Source organism: Salmo salar, chromosome 09 (assembly GCF_965601325.2).
Source record: "Salmo salar chromosome 09, fSalSal1, whole genome shotgun sequence".
Classification (NCBI taxonomy): domain Eukaryota; kingdom Metazoa; phylum Chordata; class Actinopteri; order Salmoniformes; family Salmonidae; genus Salmo; species Salmo salar.
This window is the reverse complement of record NC_138299.1, coordinates 149,388,277-149,408,894: the sequence shown is the minus strand read 5'-3', so window position 1 is coordinate 149,408,894 and position 20,618 is coordinate 149,388,277. Positions and strand designations below refer to the sequence as shown.

Here is a 20,618-nt window from a genome sequence, read left to right as displayed (position 1 = left end):
GTCCAGTGAGAAAGTGGTTCTGTATAGGTCCAGTGAGAAAGTGGTTCTGTATAGGTCCAGTGAGAGAGTGGTTCTGTATAGGTCCAGTGAGAGAGTGGTCTGGTGGCGAACTGCTAGGACCAGCAGGTGCTAATGAGCCCTACCACTGATCACATGGACTGGCAATCCTTCACAAACACAGAGCTGTTCTCCAAAGACAAGCACAGAGCACACACACACACACACACACACACACACACACACACACACACACACACACACACACACACACACACACACACACACACACACACACACACACACACACACACACACACACGTCCACCCACGTCCACCCACCTTCCTCCAGAGTCTTGGCTATCTTGACCTCACTGTCTGTTCCCTGGAACTCGTTGAAGAAGGGGCGAACTTTGAACTCGTAGGTGACTCCCTTCCTGAGCTGGGGCACCACAGTACTGTCCTCCCCTGGAGTTCTCACCTCAAACACAGTCCAGTCACTCCTCTGATGCCCCTCTGGAGAGGTCCGGTACATCACCTTATAACCCTGGATGTACTGAGACTGCTGCTCCACCTAGTGGCCAGGGGAGAAGACAACACACACACACATACACACACACACACAGACACACAGGTCAGCTTGACTCTATTTAGGTGCTCTGAGTGACTCTACAGTGGAAAGTCTCTCAGCATCGTTCTGGAACTCATTATCAATAGACAGTTCAGTTGTTGCTTTAGGCCAGTTTAACTAACGTGGCTGTCCCTGGCTGGCTGGCTGTCTGGCTGGCTGGCTAGTGGGGACCGGAGTGCTAACTCATCAAATGGCCCATCCATCCATCTATCCCTCCATCCCTCCGTCTGTGTGTCGGCCAGTGGAGCGGATCTGTTTGGAGCGTCAGCGATGTGTGGAACCCGCAATGCACCATGAGATCATAGCCCAGAGGTTCCTGAGAGTCTGGTCCTGGTTAGAGGGGGCTAGAAAAGGGCGCCCAGAACAGCCCGGCCCGTCTCCTCCTGACTTACTGAGAACTGTAGTCTAGAATCAGGGGGACAGTGCAGCCTCTCATACTGACCGACATACACACATAGTCAGTTATAGTCAGTTACAGTCAGTTATAGTCAGTTATAGTCAGTTACAGTCAGTTGTAGTTAGTTATAGTCAGTTATAGTTAGTCACAGTCAGTTACAGTTAGTCACTGTCAGTTATAGTCAGTTATAGTCAGTTGTAGTTAGTTATAGTCAGTTACAGACAGTCACTGTCAGTTATAGTCGTTACAGTCAGTTATAGTCAGTTACAGTTAGTTATAGTCAGTTATAGTTAGTTACAGTCAGTTGTAGTTAGTTATAGTCAGTTACAGACAGTCACTGTCAGTTACAGTCAGTTACAGTCAGTTATAGTTAGTTATAGTCAGTTGTAGTTAGTTATAGTCAGTTACAGACAGTTACAGTCAGTTATAGTTAGTTAAAGTCAGTTACAGTCAGTTACAATCAGTTACAATCAGTTACAGTCAGTTATAGTCAGTTATAGTTAGTCACAGTCAGTTACAGTCAGTTATAGTCAGTTACAGTCAGTTATAGTCAGTTACAGTCAGTTACAGTCAGTTATAGTTAGTTATAGTCAGTTATAGTTAGTTATTGTCAGTTATAGTTAGTTATAGTCAGTTATAGTTAGTTATTGTCAGTTATAGTTAGTCACAGTCAGTTACAGTTAGTCACTGTCAGTTATAGTCAGTTATAGTCAGTTACAGTCAGTTATAGTTAGTTATAGTCAGTTATAGTTAGTTATTGTCAGTTATAGTTAGTTATAGTCAGTTATAGTTAGTTATTGTCAGTTATAGTTAGTTATAGTCAGTTATAGTTAGTTATTGTCAGTTATAGTTAGTCACAGTCAGTTACAGTTAGTCACTGTCAGTTATAGTCAGTTATAGTCAGTTACAGTCAGTTATAGTTAGTTATAGTCAGTTACAGTTAGTCACTGTCAGTTATAGTCAGTTAAAGTCAGTTACAGTCAGTCACAGTCAGTCACAGTCAGTTATAGCCAGTTATAGTCAGTCATAGTCAGTCATAGTCAGTTATAGTCAGTTATAGTCAGTCATCATCAGTTATAGTCAGTCATAGCCTGTTATAGTCAGTTATAGTCAGTCATAGTAAGTCATAGTCAGTTATAGTCAGTCAGAGTCAGTTATAGTCAGTTATAGTCAGTCATAGTCAGTCATAGTCAGTTATAGTCAGTCAGAGTCAGTCATAGTCGGTCATAGTCAGTCATAGTCAGTCATAGTCAGTCATAGTCAGTCATAGTCAGTTATAGTCAGTCATAGTCAGTCATAGTCAGTCAAAGTCAGTCATAGTCAGTCATAGTCAGTCATAGTCAGTCATAGTCAGTTATAGCCAGTTATAGTCAGTTACAGTCAGTTAGTCAGTTACAGTCAGTTATAGTCAGTTACAGTTAGTCACTGTCAGTTATAGTCAGTTATAGTCAGTTACAGTCAGTCACAGTCAGTTACAGTCAGTCACAGTCAGTTATAGCCAGTTATAGTCAGTTATAGTCAGTTATAGTCAGTCATCATCAGTTATAGTCAGTCATAGCCTGTTATAGTCAGTTATAGTCAGTCATAGTCAGTCATAGTCAGTTATAGTCAGTCAGAGTCAGTTATAGTCAGTTATAGTCAGTCATAGTCAGTCATAGTCAGTTATAGTCAGTCAGAGTCAGTCATAGTCAGTCATAGTCAGTTATAGTCAGTCATAGTCAGTTATATCCAGTTATAGTCAGTCATAGTCAGTCATAGTCAGTTATAGTCAGTCATAGTCAGTCATAGTCAGTCATAGTCAGTCATAGTCAGTTATAGTCAGTCAGAGTCAGTCAGAGTCAGTCATAGTCAGTCATAGTCAGTTAAAGTCAGTCATAGTCAGTCAGAGTCAGTTATAGTCAGTCATAGTCAGTCATAGTCAGTCATAGTCAGTTATAGTCAGTTATAGTCAGTCATAGTCAGTCATAGTCAGTTATAGTCAGTCATAGTCAGTCATAGTCAGTCATAGTCAGTCATAGTCAGTTATAGTCAGTCAGAGTCAGTCAGAGTCAGTCATAGTCAGTTATAGTCAGTTAAAGTCAGTCATAGTCAGTCAGAGTCAGTTATAGTCGGTCATAGTCAGTCATAGTCAGTCATAGTCAGTCATAGTCAGTCATAGTCAGTTATAGTCAGTCATAGTCAGTCATAGTCAGTCAAAGTCAGTCATAGTCAGTCATAGTCAGTCATAGTCAGTCATAGTCAGTTATAGCCAGTTATAGTCAGTTACAGTCAGTTAGTCAGTTACAGTCAGTTATAGTCAGTTACAGTTAGTCACTGTCAGTTATAGTCAGTTATAGTCAGTTACAGTCAGTCACAGTCAGTTACAGTCAGTCACAGTCAGTTATAGCCAGTTATAGTCAGTTATAGTCAGTTATAGTCAGTCATCATCAGTTATAGTCAGTCATAGCCTGTTATAGTCAGTTATAGTCAGTCATAGTCAGTCATAGTCAGTTATAGTCAGTCAGAGTCAGTTATAGTCAGTTATAGTCAGTCATAGTCAGTCATAGTCAGTTATAGTCAGTCAGAGTCAGTCATAGTCAGTCATAGTCAGTTATAGTCAGTCATAGTCAGTTATATCCAGTTATAGTCAGTCATAGTCAGTCATAGTCAGTTATAGTCAGTCATAGTCAGTCATAGTCAGTCATAGTCAGTCATAGTCAGTTATAGTCAGTCAGAGTCAGTCAGAGTCAGTCATAGTCAGTTATAGTCAGTTAAAGTCAGTCATAGTCAGTCAGAGTCAGTTATAGTCAGTCATAGTCAGTCATAGTCAGTCATAGTCAGTTATAGTCAGTCATAGTCAGTCATAGTCAGTCATAGTCAGTCATAGTCAGTTATAGTCAGTCATAGTCAGTCATAGTCAGTCAAAGTCAGTCATAGTCAGTCATAGTCAGTCATAGTCAGTCATAGTCAGTTATAGCCAGTTATAGTCAGTTACAGTCAGTTAGTCAGTTACAGTCAGTTATAGTCAGTTACAGTCAGTTACAGTCAGTTACAGTCAGTTATAGTTAGTTACAGTCAGTTACAGTCAGTTACAATCAGTTACAATCAGTTACAGTCAGTTATAGTTAGTTATAGTTAGTCACAGTCAGTTACAGTCAGTTATAGTCAGTTACAGTCAGTTATAGTCAGTTACAGTCAGTTACAGTCAGTTATAGTCAGTTACAGTCAGTTACAGTCAGTTATAGTTAGTTATTGTCAGTTATAGTTAGTTATAGTCAGTTATAGTTAGTCACAGTCAGTTACAGTTAGTCACTGTCAGTTATAGTCAGTTATAGTCAGTTACAGTCAGTTATAGTCAGTTATAGTTAGTCATAGTCAGTCATAGTCAGTTATAGTCAGTTATAGTCAGTCATCATCAGTTATAGTCAGTCATAGCCTGTTATAGTCAGTTATAGTCAGTCATAGTCAGTCATAGTCAGTTATAGTCAGTCAGAGTCAGTTATAGTCAGTTATAGTCAGTCATAGTCAGTTATAGTCAGTCAGAGTCAGTCATAGTCAGTCATAGTCAGTTATAGTCAGTCATAGTCAGTCATAGCCAGTTATAGTCAGTCATAGTCAGTCATAGTCAGTTATAGTCAGTCATAGTCAGTCATAGTCAGTTATAGTCAGTCAGAGTCAGTCATAGTCAGTCATAGTCAGTTATAGTCAGTTAAAGTCAGTCATAGTCAGTCATAGTCAGTCATAGTCAGTCATAGTCAGTCATAGTCAGTCATAGTCAGTCATAGTCAGTCATAGTCAGTTATAGTCAGTCATAGTCAGTTAAAGTCAGTCATAGTCAGTCATAGTCAGTTATAGTCAGTCATAGTCAGTCATAGTCAGTCATAGTCAGTTATAGTCAGTCATAGTCAGTTAAAGTCAGTCATGGCTGATGACGTGTTAGCGAACTTTAGATCAACTATTAATTTGCTTCTATTGAATGTATGAATTTTACAATACAACCTATCGGTGTGAACTAGAAGGATAATGTAGTGTATGTAGTGTACTGTACTGTACTCTACTGTAGTGTACTGTAATGTAGTGTACTGTAATGTACTGTACTGTAATGTACTCTAGTGTACTGTACTGTACTGTATTGTATTGTACTCTAGTGCACTGTACTATACTATAGTGTACTGTACTGTACTCTACTGTACTGTACTGTACTGTAATGTACTCTAGTGTACTGTACTATACTGTAGTGTAGTGTACTGTAGTGTACTGTAGTGTACTGTAATGTAGTGTACTGTGATGTACTGTAATGTAGTGTACTGTGATGTACTGTACTGTAATGTACTCTAGTGCACTGTAGTGTACTGTAGTGTACTGTACTGTAGTGTACTGTACTGTAGTGTACTGTAATGTACTGTACTGTAATGTACTCTAGTGTACTGTACTCTACTGTAGTGTACTGTAATGTACTGTACTGTAATGTACTCTAGTGTACTGTACTATAATGTAGTGTAGTGTACTGTAGTGTACTGTAATGTACTGTACTGTAATGTACTCCAGTGTACTGTACTCTACTGTAGTGTACTGTAATGTACTCTTGTGTACTGTAATGTACTGTACTGTAATGTACTCTAGTGTACTGTACTATACTGTAGTGTAGTGTACTGTAGTGTACTGTAATGCACTGTACTGTAATGTACTGTACTCTACTGTAGTGTACTGTAATGTACTCTAGTGTAATGTACTGTACTGTAATGCACTCTAGTGTACTGTACTATACTGTAGTGTACTGTAGTGTAGTGTACTGTACTGTACCGTAGTGTACTGTACTCTAGTGTACTGTAGTTTAGTGTAGTGTACTCTAGTGTTTTACTGTGCTGTACTGTACTCCAGTGCACTGTACTGTAGTGTACTCTAGTGTACTGTAGCGTACTCTAGTGTAGTGTAGTGTATTATCATCCCTGTGTAAGGCAGGCAGAACTGGCTTGTAAAGTTTTAGATATTTATTTTTTATCCCTCCTATAAAATGTGCTGTCACCTCAGGTGGTCTTCATTAGGCTCAGAAATGTGCAACCGTTAAGCAGAAACACATAAGAACAACATACAAGCCAGAAACTGCCATGAGATTGGATTTAACCCCCAAAAAACAATCAAACTATGGCCATGTAAAGAGTGTATGTAAATACAATGTAAAGTTGTTAGTGACTACTGGTGGAAAACTTAGATGGTAACTGGGCATTAGGCTGTAAGACAGGGTAACAGGAAGACGGGCTATCAGACATGGAGACGGGCTGTCAGACATGGTAACTGGGAGACGGGCTGTCAGACATGGAGATGGGCTGTCAGACATGGAGACAGGCTGTCAGACATGGAGAAGGGCTGCCAGACATGGTAACTGGGAGACGGGCTGTCAGACATGGTAACTGGGAGACGGGCTGTCAGACATGGAGACGGGCTGTCAGACATGGAGACGGGCTGTCAGACATGGTAACTGGGAGACGGGATGTCAGACATTGAGACGGGCTGTCAGACATGGAGACGGGCTGTCAGACATGGTAACTGGGAGACGGGCTGTCAGACATGGAGACGGGCTGTCAGACATGGAGACGGGCTGTCAGACATGGAGACGGGCTGCCAGACATGGTAACTGGGAGACGGGCTGTCAGACATGGTAACTGGGAGACGGGCTGTCAGACATGGTAACTGGAAGACGGGCTGCCAGACATGGTAACTGGGAGACGGGCTGTCAGACATGGAGACAGGCTGTCAGACATGGTAACTGGGAGACGGGCTGTCAGACATGGTAACTGGGAGACGGGCTGTCAGACATGGAGACGGGCTGGCAGACATGGTAACTGGAAGACGGGCTGCCAGACATGGTAACTGGGAGACGGGCTGTCAGACATGGAGACGGGCTGTCAGACATGGTAACTGGGAGACGGGCTGTCAGACATGGTAACTGGAAGACGGGCTGTCAGACATGGAGATGGGCTGTCAGACATGGAGACGGGCTGTCAGACATGGTAACTGGAAGACGGGCTGTCAGACATGGAGACGGGCTGTCAGACATGGTAACTGGGAGACGGGCTGCCAGACATGGTAACTGGGAGACGGGCTGTCAGACATGGAGACGGGCTGTCAGACATGGAGACGGGCTGTCAGACATGGTAACTGGGAGACGGGCTGTCAGACATGGAGACGGGCTGTCAGACATGGAGACGGGCTGTCAGACATGGTAACTGGGAGACGGGCTGTCAGACATGGAGACGGGCTGTCAGACATGGAGACGGGCTGTCAGACATGGTAACTGGGAGACGGGCTGCCAGACATGGTAACTGGGAGACGGGCTGTCAGACATGGTAACTGGGAGACGGGCTGTCAGACATGGAGACGGGCTGTCAGACATGGTAACTGGGAGACGGGCTGTCAGACATGGAGACGGGCTGTCAGACATGGTAACTGGGAGACGGGCTGTCAGACATGGAGAAGGGCTGTCAGACATGGTTACTGGGAGACGGGCTGTCAGACATGGTTACTGGGACACGGGCTGTCAGACATGGTTACTGGGACACGGGCTGTCAGACATGGAGACGGGCTGTCAGACATGGTAACTGGGAGACGGGCTGTCAGACATGGAGACGGGCTGTCAGACATGGAGACGGGCTGTCAGACATGGAGACGGGCTGCCAGACATGGTAACTGGAAGACGGGCTGTCAGACATGGTAACTGGGAGACGGGCTGTCAGACATGGTAACTGGGAGACGGGCTGTCAGACATGGTAACTGGGAGACGGGCTGCCAGACATGGTAACTGGGAGACGGGCTGTCAGACATGGAGACAGGCTGTCAGACATGGTAACTGGGAGACGGGCTGTCAGACATGGTAACTGGGAGACGGGCTGTCAGACATGGAGACGGGCTGGCAGACATGGTAACTGGAAGACGGGCTGACAGACATGGAGACGGGCTGTCAGACATGGTAACTGGGAGATGGGCTGTCAGACATGGTAACTGGGAGACGGGCTGTCAGACATGGTAACTGGAAGACGGGCTGCCAGACATGGTAACTGGGAGACGGGCTGTCAGACATGGAGACGGGCTGTCAGACATGGTAACTGGGAGACGGGCTGTCAGACATGGTAACTGGAAGACGGGCTGTCAGACATGGAGATGGGCTGTCAGACATGGAGACGGGCTGTCAGACATGGTAACTGGAAGACGGGCTGTCTGACATGGAGACGGGCTGTCAGACATGGTAACTGGGAGACGGGCTACCAGACATGGTAACTGGGAGACGGGCTGTCAGACATGGAGACGGGCTGTCAGACATTGTAACTGGGAGACGGGCTGTCAGACATGGTAACTGGGAGACGGGCTGTCAGACATGGAGACGGGCTGTCAGACATGGAGACGGGCTGTCAGACATGGTAACTGGGAGACGGGCTGCCAGACATGGTAACTGGGAGACGGGCTGTCAGACATGGTAACTGGGAGACGGGCTGTCAGACATGGTAACTGGGAGACGGGCTGTCAGAAATGGAGACGGGCTGTCAGACATGGTAACTGGGAGACGGGCTGTCAGAAATGGAGACGGGCTGTCAGACATGGTAACTGGGAGACAGGCTGTCAGAAATGGAGACGGGCTGTCAGACATGGTAACTGGGAGACGGGCTGTCAGAAATGGAGACGGGCTGTCAGACATGGTAACTGGGAGACAGGCTGTCAGACATGGAGAAGGGCTGTCAGACATTGTTACTGGGAGACGGGCTGTCAGACATGGTTACTGGGAGACGGGCTGTCAGACATGGAGACGGGCTGTCAGACATAGAGACGGGCTGTCAGACATGGTAACTGGGAGACGGGCTGTCAGACATGGAGACGGGCTGTCAGACATGGAGACGGGCTGGCAGACAGGTTAACTGGGAGATGGGCTGTCAAACATGGTAACGGGGAGACGGGCTGCCAGACATGGTAACTGGGAGACGGGCTGTCAGACATGGTAACTGGGAGACGGGCTGTCAGACATGGAGACGGGCTGTCAAACATGGTAACGGGGAGACGGGCTGCCAGACATGGTAACTGGGAGACGGGCTATCAGACATGGAGACGGGCTGTCAGACATGGAGACGGGCTGCTAGACATGGAGACGGGCTGTCAGACATGGTAACTGGGAGACGGGCTGTCAGACATGATAACTGGAAGACGCGCTGTCAGACATGGAGATGGGCTGTCAGACACGGAGACGGGCTGTCAGACATGGTAACTGGGACATGGGCTGTCAGACATGGAGACAGGCTGTCAGACATGGTAACTGGGAGACGGGCTGTCAGACATGGTAACTGGGAGACGTGCTGTCAGACATGGAGACAGGCTGTCAGACATGGTAACTGGGAGACGGGCTGTCAGACATGGTTACTGGGAGACGGGCTGTCAGACATGGAGACGGGCTGGCAGACATGGAGACGGGCTGCCAGACATGGAGATGGGCTGTCAGACATGGAGACGGGCTGTCAGACATGGTAACTGGGAGACGGGCTGTCAGACATGGAGACATGCTGTCAGACATGGTAACTGGGAGACGGGCTGTCAGACATGGAGACGGGCTGTCAGTCATGATAACTGGGAGACGGGCTGTCAGACATGGAGATGGGCTGTCAGACATGGAGACGGGCTGTCAGACATGGTAACTGGGAGACGGGCTGCCAGACATGGTAACTGGGAGACGGGCTGTCAGACATGGAGATGGGCTGTCAGACATGGTAACTGGAAGACGGGCTGCCAGACATGGTAACTGGGAGACGGGCTGCTAGACATGGAGAAGGGCTGTCAGACATGGTAACTGGGAGAAGGGCTGTCAGACATGGAGATGGGCTGTCAGACATGAAGACGGGCTGTCAGACATGGTAACTGGGAGACGGGCTGTCAGACATGGTAACTGGGAGACGGGCTGTCAGACATGGTAACTGGGAGACGGGCTGTCAGACATGGTAACTGGGAGACGGGCTGTCAGACTTGGTAACTGGGGGACGGGCTGTCAGACATGGTAACTGGGAGACGGGCTGTCAGACATGATAACTGGAAGACGAGCTGTCAGACATGGAGATGGGCTGTCAGACATGGAGACGGGCTGTCAGACATGGTAACTGGAAGACGGGCTGTCAGACTTGGTAACTGGGAGACGGGCTGTCAGACATGGAGACGGGCTGTCAGACATGGAGACGGGCTGTCAGACATGGTAACTGGGAGACGGGCTGCCAGACATGGTAACTGGGAGACGGGCTGTCAGACATGGAGACGGGCTGTCAGACATGGTAACTGGGAGACGGGCTGTCAGACATGGTAACTGGGAGACGGGCTGTGAGACATGGAGACGGGCTGTCAGACATGGAGACGTGCTGCCAGACAGGTTAACTGGGAGACGGGCTGTCAGACATGGTAACTGGGAGACGGGCTGTCAGACATGGTAACTGGGAGACGGGCTGTCAGACATGGAGACGGGCTGCCAGACAGGTTAGCTGGGAGACGGGCTGTCAGACATGGTAACTGGAAGACGGGCTGTCAGACATGGTAACTGGGAGACGGGCTGTCAGACATGATAACTGGAAGACGAGCTGTCAGACATGGAGATGGGCTGTCAGACATGGAGACGGGCTGTCAGACATGGTAACTGGAAGACGGGCTGTCAGACTTGGTAACTGGGAGACGGGCTGTCAGACATGGTAACTGGGAGACGGGCTGACAGACATGGTTACTGGGAGACGCGCTGTCAGACATGGAGACGGGCTGTCAGACATGGAGACGTGCTGCCAGACAGGTTAACTGGGAGACGTGCTGCCAGACAGGTTAACTGGGAGACGGGCTGTCAGACATGGTAACTGGGAGACGGGCTGTCAGACATGGAGACGGGCTGTCAGACATGGTAACTGGGAGACGGGCTGTCAGACATGGTAACTGGGAGACGGGCTGTCAGACATGGTAACTGGGAGACGGGCTGTCAGACATGGAGACGGGCTGTCAGACATGGTAACTGGGAGACGGGCTGTCAGACATGGAGACGGGCTGTCAGACATGGAGACGGGCTGTCAGACATGGTAACTGGGAGACGGGCTGTCAGACATGGTAACTGGGAGACGGGCTGTCAGACATGGAGACAGGCTGTCAGACATGGAGACGGGCTGTCAGACATGGTAACTGGGAGACGGGCTGCCAGACAAGGTAACTGGGAGACGGGCTGCCAGACATGGTGACGGGCTGTCAGACATGGTAACTGGGAGACGGGCTGCCAGACAAGGTAACTGGGAGACGGGCTGCCAGACAAGGTAACTGGGAGACGGGCTGCCAGACATGGAGACGGGCTGTCTGACCAGAGACGGGCTGCCAGACATGGTAACTGGGATACGGGCTGCCAGACATGGTAACTGGGGATCGGACAGGGTAACTGGGGATCAGACAGGGTAACTGGGGATCAGACAGGGTAACTGGAGATCAGACATGGTAACTGGGAAACAGACAGGGTAACATGGGATCAGACAGGGTAACTGGGGATCAGACAGGGTAACTGGGGATCAGACAGGGTAACTGGGGATCAGACAGGGTAACTGGGGATCAGACAGGGTAACTGGAGATCAGATAGGGTAACTGGGGATCAGACAGGGTAACTGGGGATCAGACAGGGTAACTGGGGATCAGACAGGGTAACTGGGGATCAGACAGGGTAACTGGGGATCAGACAGGGTAATCAGAAAGAGTCTTGGATCAGAATTGGCATGTCAGTATCCTTTTAGCATGTCCCATTCATCACTTATTATTGTACCTAGTTATTCCCTGGGAATGTAGGGGTTGCCTTGTGTCCAAATACAAAGCAGAGATTTGACCAACCCCCAAGGGTAGTAGCAGCCTATACTGTATGAATAAGAAGCCCGTTTATCGAATACAGTATGTCTGATGCAACTAGTGAGGTGTACAGTTATACTGTTCTTCTATTCAGCCCAACATAACCTAGAATAGATAGACATAAGGCCAGTGTTTAATAAGATATCCACTATCTCACAGCAGAGTTCCTAATACCTCCTCAAGCTGCCCTTTAACCTCTCCCGCTCCTTTATTCTCATCTTTTCTCCTTCTCCTCCACCTCTCCTACCACATCTGCAACCTCCCCCCCTCTCCTACCACATCTGCAACCTCCCCCCCTCTCCTACCACATCTGCAACCTTCCCCCCTCTCCTACCACATCTGCAACCTCCCCCCCTCTCCTACCACATCTGCAACCTCCCCCCCTCTCCTACCACATCTGCAACCTTCCCCCCTCTCCTACCACATCTGCAACCTCCCCCCCTCTCCTACCACATCTGCAACCTCCCCCCCTCTCCTACCACATCTGCAACCTTCCCCCCTCTCCTACCACATCTGCAACCTTCCCCCCTCTCCTACCACATCTGCAACCTCCCCCCCTCTCCTACCACATCTGCAACCTCCCCCCCTCTCCTACCACATCTGCAACCTTCCCCCCTCTCCTACCACATCTGCAACCTTCCCCCCTCTCCTACCACATCTGCAACCTTCCCCCCTCTCCTACCACATCTGCAACCTCCCCCCCTCTCCTACCACATCTGCAACCTCCCCCCCTCTCCTACCACATCTGCAACCTTCCCCCCTCTCCTACCACATCTGCAACCTTCCCCCCTCTCCTACCACATCTGCAACCTTCCCCCATCTCCTACCACATCTGCAACCTCCCCCCCTCTCCTACCACATCTGCAACCTCCCCCCCTTTCCTACCACATCTGCAACCTTCCCCCCTCTCCTACCACATCTGCAACCTTCCCCCCTCTCCTACCACATCTGCAACCCCCCTCCCCCCCCTCCCCCCCCACCACATCTGCAACCTCCCCCCCTCTCCTACCACATCTGCAACCGCCCCCCTCTCCTACCACATCTGCAACCTTCCCCCCTCTTCTACCACATCTGCAACCTCCCCCCTCTCCTACCACATCTGCAACCCCCCCTTCTCCTACCACATCTGCAACCTCCCCCCTCTCCTACCACATCTGCAACCCCCCTTCTCCTACCACATCTGCAACCTCCCTCCTCTCCTACCACATCTGCAACCCCCCTCTCTCCTACCACATCTGCAACCTTCCCCCCTCTCCTACCACATCTGCAACCTTCCCCCCTCTCCTACCACATCTGCAACCCCCCCCTCTCTCCTACCACATCTGCAACCCCCCCTCTCTACTACCACATCTGCAACCTCCCCCCTCTCCTACCACATCTGCAACCTCCCCCCTCTCCTACCACATCTGCAACCTTCCCCCATCTCCTACCACATCTGCAACCTCCCTCCTCTCCTACCACATCTGCAACCCCCCCTCCCCCCCCTCCCCCCCACCACATCTGCAACCTCCCCCCTCTCCTACCACATCTGCAACCTCCCCCCCTCTCCTACCACATCTGCAACCCCCCCTCTCTCCTACCACATCTGCAACCTTCCCCCCTCTCCTACCACATCTGCAACCTTCCCCCCTCTCCTACCACATCTGCAACCTACCCCCCTCTCCTACCACATCTGCAACCTTCCCCCCTCTCCTACCACATCTGCAACCTTCCCCCCTCTCCTACCACATCTGCAACCTACCCCCTTTCCTACTACATCTGCAACCTATTTCATCCTGAGAGCACTAGTTGGCCACCTCTTCCTTCTCACTTGTATTAATTTAACAGCAGTCAAGTGTTTTCAATCTGGGACGGCACAGGCTGGCTCGCTGCGCTGCTGGGCGGCTTATGCAGTGGACTGTGTGTTGTGGAGTGTTTTGAGTGGGCCGTGGTGGGTTGGTTTAGCTCTGACTGAAGACAGGCAGACAGACAGGCAGACAGGTAGGCAGACAGGAAGAAAGGCAAGCAGGCAGGCAGGCAGGCAGGCAGACAGACAGACAGACAGACAGACAGACAGACAGACAGACAGACAGACAGACAGACAGACAGACAGACAGACAGACAGACAGACAGACAGACAGACAGACAGACAGACAGACAGACAGACAGACAGACAGACAGACAGACAGACAGGACCTACAGCAGCAGTGCTGGCCAGTGTGACTGGCCCTGACCAGATGGACAGAGTTTTGACAGGGTTTCAGTCTTTTCTCTGTTTTCTGTCTCTGCAGTGCAGTGTCCGTCCTCTACAGGACGCTAGGACATTAGGACATTAGCACTGCTGAGTGGCAAAACAAATCCCCCGTGAGCACCGAGGGCTCCAGACCTTGCCACTCCACATGGTCACTTTGTAGCAAAAAAAATCTATGCTAAAACATACAAAATACACAATAGGTATGAAATGAATACATAAACCATATGCATACAGTACATCCCTAAAGCCCTGTTTTGAAGCAGAGAGAACCACTCACCGTCCACTGCACTCTGACAGAGGAGGAGGAGAGGATGGTGGGGTTGTGAAGGTGGATGACCACCTCTCCTAACTCCCTCTGGATCTGACGGTGGTCCACTCCCTGACTGGTGGGGGGGATATCTACACACACACACACACACACACACACACACACACACACACACACACACACACACACACACACACACACACACACACACACACACACACACACACATAAATACATGTACTGTAAAAACAGCAGAGGGTGCAGGCAGGGACAAGGTCCAGACAGGGACAAGGTTCAGACAGGGACAATGTCTAGAGAGGGACAAGGTCTAGACAAGGACAAGGTCCAGACAGGGACAAAGTCTAGACAGGACAAGGTCAGGACAGGGGCTTAAAGAGGCCCATTTGAAGGCATCAAGAGAGAGCAGAGACCCACCTTGTGTTTTGACGGTCTCAGTGATGGGGCTTGGGTCACTCAGGCCGTAGGCGTTAGCAGCTCGGACCAGGAAGAGGTAGACAGCACTGGCCTTCAGGCCCTTCAACACATACGACTCAGTCTTCACATGTTCTGCCAGGGTCTGCCAGCTGCTGCCTGATGCATGACTAGGAGAGAAGACAGAACAGGATGTTACACTTCAGGTTTAAAAGTGCATACACACCATCAGACTGTAGGCATTGTAGATATGTGGTAGTAGATGAGTGGTCTAAGGGCACACACTTAATGTGTTGTGAAATCTGTTGTGAAAATTAATGTCATGTTTTTAATTGTATATAAGTGCCTTCATTTTGCTGTACCCCAGGGAGAGTAGCTGCTGCCTTGGCAGGAACTAATGGGGATCCATAATAAACCCCAGGAAGAGTAGCTGCTGCCTTGGCAGGAACTAATGGGGATCTATAATAAACCCCAGGAAGAGTAGCTGCTGCCTTGGCAGGAACTAATGGGGATCCATAATAAACCCCAGGAGAGTAGCTGCTGCCTTAACAGGAACTAATGGGGATCTATAATAAACCCCAGGAAGAGTAGCTGCTGCCTTGGCAGGAACTAATGGGGATCTATAATAAACCCCAGGAAGAGTAGCTTCTGCCTTGGCAGGAACTAATGGGGATCTATAATAAACCCCAGGAAGAGTAGCTGCTGCCTTGGCAGGAACTAATGGGGATCCATAATAAACCCCAGGAAGAGTAGCTGCTGCCTTGGCAGGAACTAATGGGGATCCATAATAAACCCCAGGAAGAGTAGCTGCTGACTTGGCAGGAACTAATGGGGATCCATAATAAACCCCAGGAGAGTAGCTGCTGACTTGGCAGGAACTAATGGGGATCTATAATAAACCCCAGGAAGAGTAGCTGCTGCCTTGGCAGGAACTAATGGGGATCCATAATAAACCCCAGGAAGAGTAGCTGCTGCCTTGGCAGGAACTAATGGGGATCTATAATAAACCCCAGGAAGAGTAGCTTCTGCCTTGGCAGGAACTAATGGGGATCTATAATAAACCCCAGGAAGAGTAGCTGCTGCCTTGGCAGGAACTAATGGGGATCCATAATAAACCCCAGGAAGAGTAGCTGCTGCCTTGGCAGGAACTAATGGGGATCCATAATAAACCCCAGGAAGAGTAGCTGCTGACTTGGCAGGAACTAATGGGGATCCATAATAAACCCCAGGAAGAGTAGCTGCTGCCTTGGCAGGAACTAATGGGGATCTATAATAAACCCCAGGAAGAGTAGCTGCTGCCTTGGCAGGAACTAATGGGGATCCATAATAAACCCCAGGAAGAGTAGCTGCTGCCTTGGCAGGAACTAATGGGGATCCATAATAAACCCCAGGAAGAGTAGCTGCTGCCTTGGCAGGAACTAATGGGGATCTATAATAAACCCCAGGAAGAGTAGCTGCTGCCTTGGCAGGAACTAATGGGGATCCATAATAAACCCCAGGAAGAGTAGCTGCTGCCTTGGCAGGAACTAATGGGGATCCATAATAAACCCCAGGAAGAGTAGCTGCTGCCTTGGCAGGAACTAATGGGGATCTATAATAAACCCAAGGAAGAGTAGCTGCTGCCTTGGCAGGAACTAATGGGGATCTATAATAAACCCCAGGAAGAGTAGCTGCTGCCTTGGCAGGAACTAATGGAGATCCTTAATAATTGCAAATACACTGTGACATCACTTTATTTACTTTGGTGACAAGTGACCTCCTATGTCCTATCCTCTTACCTGAAGGCCTCTATGATGTAGGAGGTGGGCGTGGCTCCTGTGAGGTTGGGCTTCCACGACAGGGTGACAGAGGTGCGGGTGACATCAGTGACCTCAGGTTTGGAGGGGGCACTGGGGATCAGGTTGGGGTCAGTGGGCCTGGCCGGCAGCACTGGAACACCAAACTCTGAACATGAGGAGAGAATCATGAGATGTTTTCTATAAATCTAAATGAATACTTTATCAGTATTGCCTGACTATGGAAATGTCTCTCACATGAAGGTATACTACGCACATTCACAAACACACAGACTCACACACACTCCCTGTGGTGGTGCCAATATTGTGAAATTCCAAACAACAACAACAACAACAACAACAACCAAAACAATCACAGACTGAATGTGTTTAATTCAATGTCATTATGGAGTGAAGCCACAGTGAGAGCAGGCAGCAGCCCACTGGCTTACCTTGAACGTCCAGGTAGGCCTTCCACGAGGCCTCGCCACTGGGAGTGGAGGCGATGCATGTGTAGATGCCTGTGTCACCCAGCTGTAAGACAGAAGAAAAGAGGACAGGAAATAGAGAGGAGAGAGGGACTAGATTAGTGATAGCTCTGGGTTCTATCCGGTTCATGGTCTGCCATCAGTGAAATTGGACCAAAATAGTGCTGCTTCCTCCCCATCCTCTCTCTTTCTGTCTCTCTACCTCTCTCTACCTCTCTCTACCTCTCTCTCTACCTCTCTCTCTACCTCTCTCTCTACCTCTCTCTCTCTACCTCTCTCTCTACCTCTCTCTTTACCTCTCTCTACCTCTCTCTCTACCTCTCTCTCTACCTCTCTCTACCTCTCTCTCTACCTCTCTCTCTGTCTCTCTCTCTACCTCTCTCTCTGTCTCCCTCTCTACCTCTCTCTCTACCTCTCTCTCTACCTCTCTCTCTACCTCTCTCTCTACCTCTCTCTACCTCTCTCTCTACCTCTCTCTACCTCTCTCTCTACCTCTCTCTACCTCTCTCTCTACCTCTCTCTACCTCTCTCTCCGCTTCTCTCTCTTTCTGTCTCTCTCTACCTCTCTCTCCGCTTCTCTCTGCTCATTGACATGCTGGTGTGGTCCCTAGCAGCCAGCCGTCAGTGCATGGTTATCTCACTATTACCTCTCCCTCTAGAAAGTGGAAAGCAGCTGGGACGGCCAAGTGGCAGGATTGTACCAGTCAAATTGGAAAGATTTCCACAAGAGCACAGACTAATTGGAGACCTCCTCTCCTCTCCTCTCCCCTCAGTATCCCCCTCCCCTCATCTCCCCATCCCCCCGTCCCCCCAGGGACAGGACTGCTTTACAGAACAGATGCGGTGACACTCTCTAGTGGTGTGTGAGAGAGGGAGTGTGTGTCTCAGTGTGTGAGAGAGGGAGTGTGTGTCTCAGTGTGTGAGAGAGGGAGCGTGTGTGTCCTGTAAAATGCCTCCAGGTAGGGTCCATCTAAGTTCAACCTGACAGGTAAGACAGACCAAACTCCTTAAAAATACATTAAAACTTCATCACAAAACTAATAGCTATACTAATAGCTATGCTAATAGCTATACTAATAGCTGTACTAATAGCTAAGCTAATAGCTATGCTAATAGCTATACTAATAGCTATGCTAATAACTAAGCTAATAGCTATACTAATAGCTAACCTAATAGCTATACTAATAGCATTACTAATAGCTATACTAATACCTATGCTAATAGCTAAGCTAATAGCTATACTAATCGCTAAACTAATATCTAAGTTAATACCTATGCTAATAGCTAAGCTAATAGCTATACTAATAGCTATACTAATAGCTAAACTAAAAGCTATACTAATAGCTAAACTAATAGCTAAGCTAATAGCTATACTAATAGCTAAGCTAATAGCTAAGCTAATATCTAAGCTAATACCTATGCTAATAGCTAAGCTAATAGCTATACTAATAGCTATACTAATAGCTAAGCTAATAGCTATACTAATAGCTATGCTAATAGCTATACTAATTGCTATACTAATGTTAAATCAATGAGAAGAAAAAACCTCACACGTCAAAGACACTGTAAAACATAAATTACATGTTCATGTAAATTACTTTAGGTAAGGTTTGGGTCGAAAACACATCACACTGTTGCCCATTCACCACAGCCCTGTCACCACACAAAGCATGCCTGCAGTCATCACAACACACACACAGACATCGCAACAGTCTGACGAGAACTCGGACCCCTCGACGCCTCCATCTGGAGAACGCGTCGGCACCCCCCTAGTCTCTCCCTGAGAGTGTGTTCTGCTTCACACAGCTCCCTGTCACACTCAGAGGGTTGAGTGACAGGACAAGAGTGTGTGTGACTTCAAAGACTCCACTTCAAAATCCCTGACAGCTGATTGACAGCTCACTGAGGAGAGGAGAGGGCTGGCTGGGCGCTAGAAGAGAACTGATCACATTTATTTACTGATCGAGCAGCGGGAGTTATTCAGCCAGCCAGCCAGCCAGCCACTCCGCCGTATAGACGGGTATACAGGACAGCTGTGAAGTTGATTTGGGGGAATGCGTTATTAAGTTGGAAATGTAAACATGTGACGGAGGTCAATTTGGAAGTCTTCAAATAGTCAAACTGTTCTCCAAATAGAAAGAGAATTCCATGAAATGATGTTTTTATTTCCATATATTAGGATAATGGGGCATATGATTTGACAGCCAACTGCCTCAGTAAGATATTCCATTTGAGTTGGTGTACTACAGTCGACCTACATGTTGCTCTGTAGATCAGACAGTCCTGTAGTATAAAGGCTTCATACACAGTCCGCCTGCAGTTTGATGTATTTTCTCAATACTAGTACTCTGAACCAAAAAATAAATCAATACATTGTTTTATGTTTATGCTTTGAAAAGCTTGGAGAGAAAAGCTCCCATGTGTTTATACAGGGCAAATTAGTTTATTTGTGTGTGTGTGTTTGTGTGTGTGTGTGTGTGTGTGTGTGTGTGTGTGTGTGTGTGTATATGTTTGAGTGTCTTTAAATATGTGTGTGTGTCAGTGTGTGTGTGTGTATATGTTTGAGTGTGTTTAAATGTGTGTGTGTGTGTGTGTGTGTCAGTGTGTGTGTATGTTTGAGTGTCTTTAAGTGTGTGTGTGTCAGTGTGTGTGTTACCTTGGCGTAGCGGATCTGCAGTGCACCCGTGTCCAGCTGTTTGACCCGGGAGTCATGAGTGGACACCAACACACCGTCCTTCCTCCACAGGAGGGTGGGGGAGGGGTTACCCGTTGCTAGGCAACTCAGGACCACCGTCCCGTCCACAGACACTGTCTGATTGGTTGGACCCTGGCGGACAACTGGAGGTGGGCGATCCGACACAACTAGAGAGAGAGAAAGAGATAGCAAGAGAGAGAGAGAGAGAGAGCGAGAGAGAGAGAGAGACACGGAGACAGGGGGAGTTAGAGACTGTGAGGATAAGAGGGAGAGAATATAATTGAGATGGTTTGGGATGAGTTGGACCACAGAGTGAAGGAAAAGCAACCGACAAGTGCTCAGCATATGTGGGAACTCCTTCAAGACTGTTGGACAAGCATTCCAGGTGAAGCTGGTTGAGAGAATGCCAAGTGTGTGCAAAGCTGTCATAAAGGCAAAGGGTGGCTACTTTGAAGAATCTCAAATATAAATTATATTTTGATTTGTTTAACACTTATGGTTATTACATGATTCCATGTGTCATTTCATAGCTTTGATGTCTTCACTATTATTCTACAATGTAGAAAATAATAAAAATCCTAACTTTTTGACTGGTACTGTATAAGGTTGAGTATACAAAGAGCGAAAGAACATAAAAATGAACAATATTGAGTGAAATTGAAGAGAAGACAAAGAAAGATGTGCAGAGAAACACACAAAAGGCAGAAAAGAGCGAGAAAGTCACAAGCACAAGGCAGCTGTGTGGTATTTGAAGAGAGTGAAGGTAGCGAAGGTAGATGGAGAGAGAGAGACAGAGACAATGAAATCCAATTTTCACAACTGGAAGCGATTTTCTAATCATT

At 48.0% G+C, this 20,618-nt stretch overlaps 1 protein-coding gene across 1 annotated transcript in view; it reads right to left on the bottom strand.

Moving 5' to 3' along the window:
- Window positions 1–20,618, bottom strand: part of LOC106613194 (roundabout homolog 1) — a 343,488-nt gene that overhangs the window by 76,199 nt on the left and 246,671 nt on the right. The window contains exons 9-14 of the mRNA XM_082956429.1: window positions 19,738–19,943; window positions 17,046–17,127; window positions 16,597–16,762; window positions 14,822–14,988; window positions 14,396–14,517; window positions 340–571 (exon numbers count right to left, since the gene is read on the bottom strand). Coding sequence (XP_082812555.1) covers window positions 340–571; window positions 14,396–14,517; window positions 14,822–14,988; window positions 16,597–16,762; window positions 17,046–17,127; window positions 19,738–19,943 — 975 coding nt within the window. The remainder of the gene's footprint in view (window positions 1–339; window positions 572–14,395; window positions 14,518–14,821; window positions 14,989–16,596; window positions 16,763–17,045; window positions 17,128–19,737; window positions 19,944–20,618) is intronic.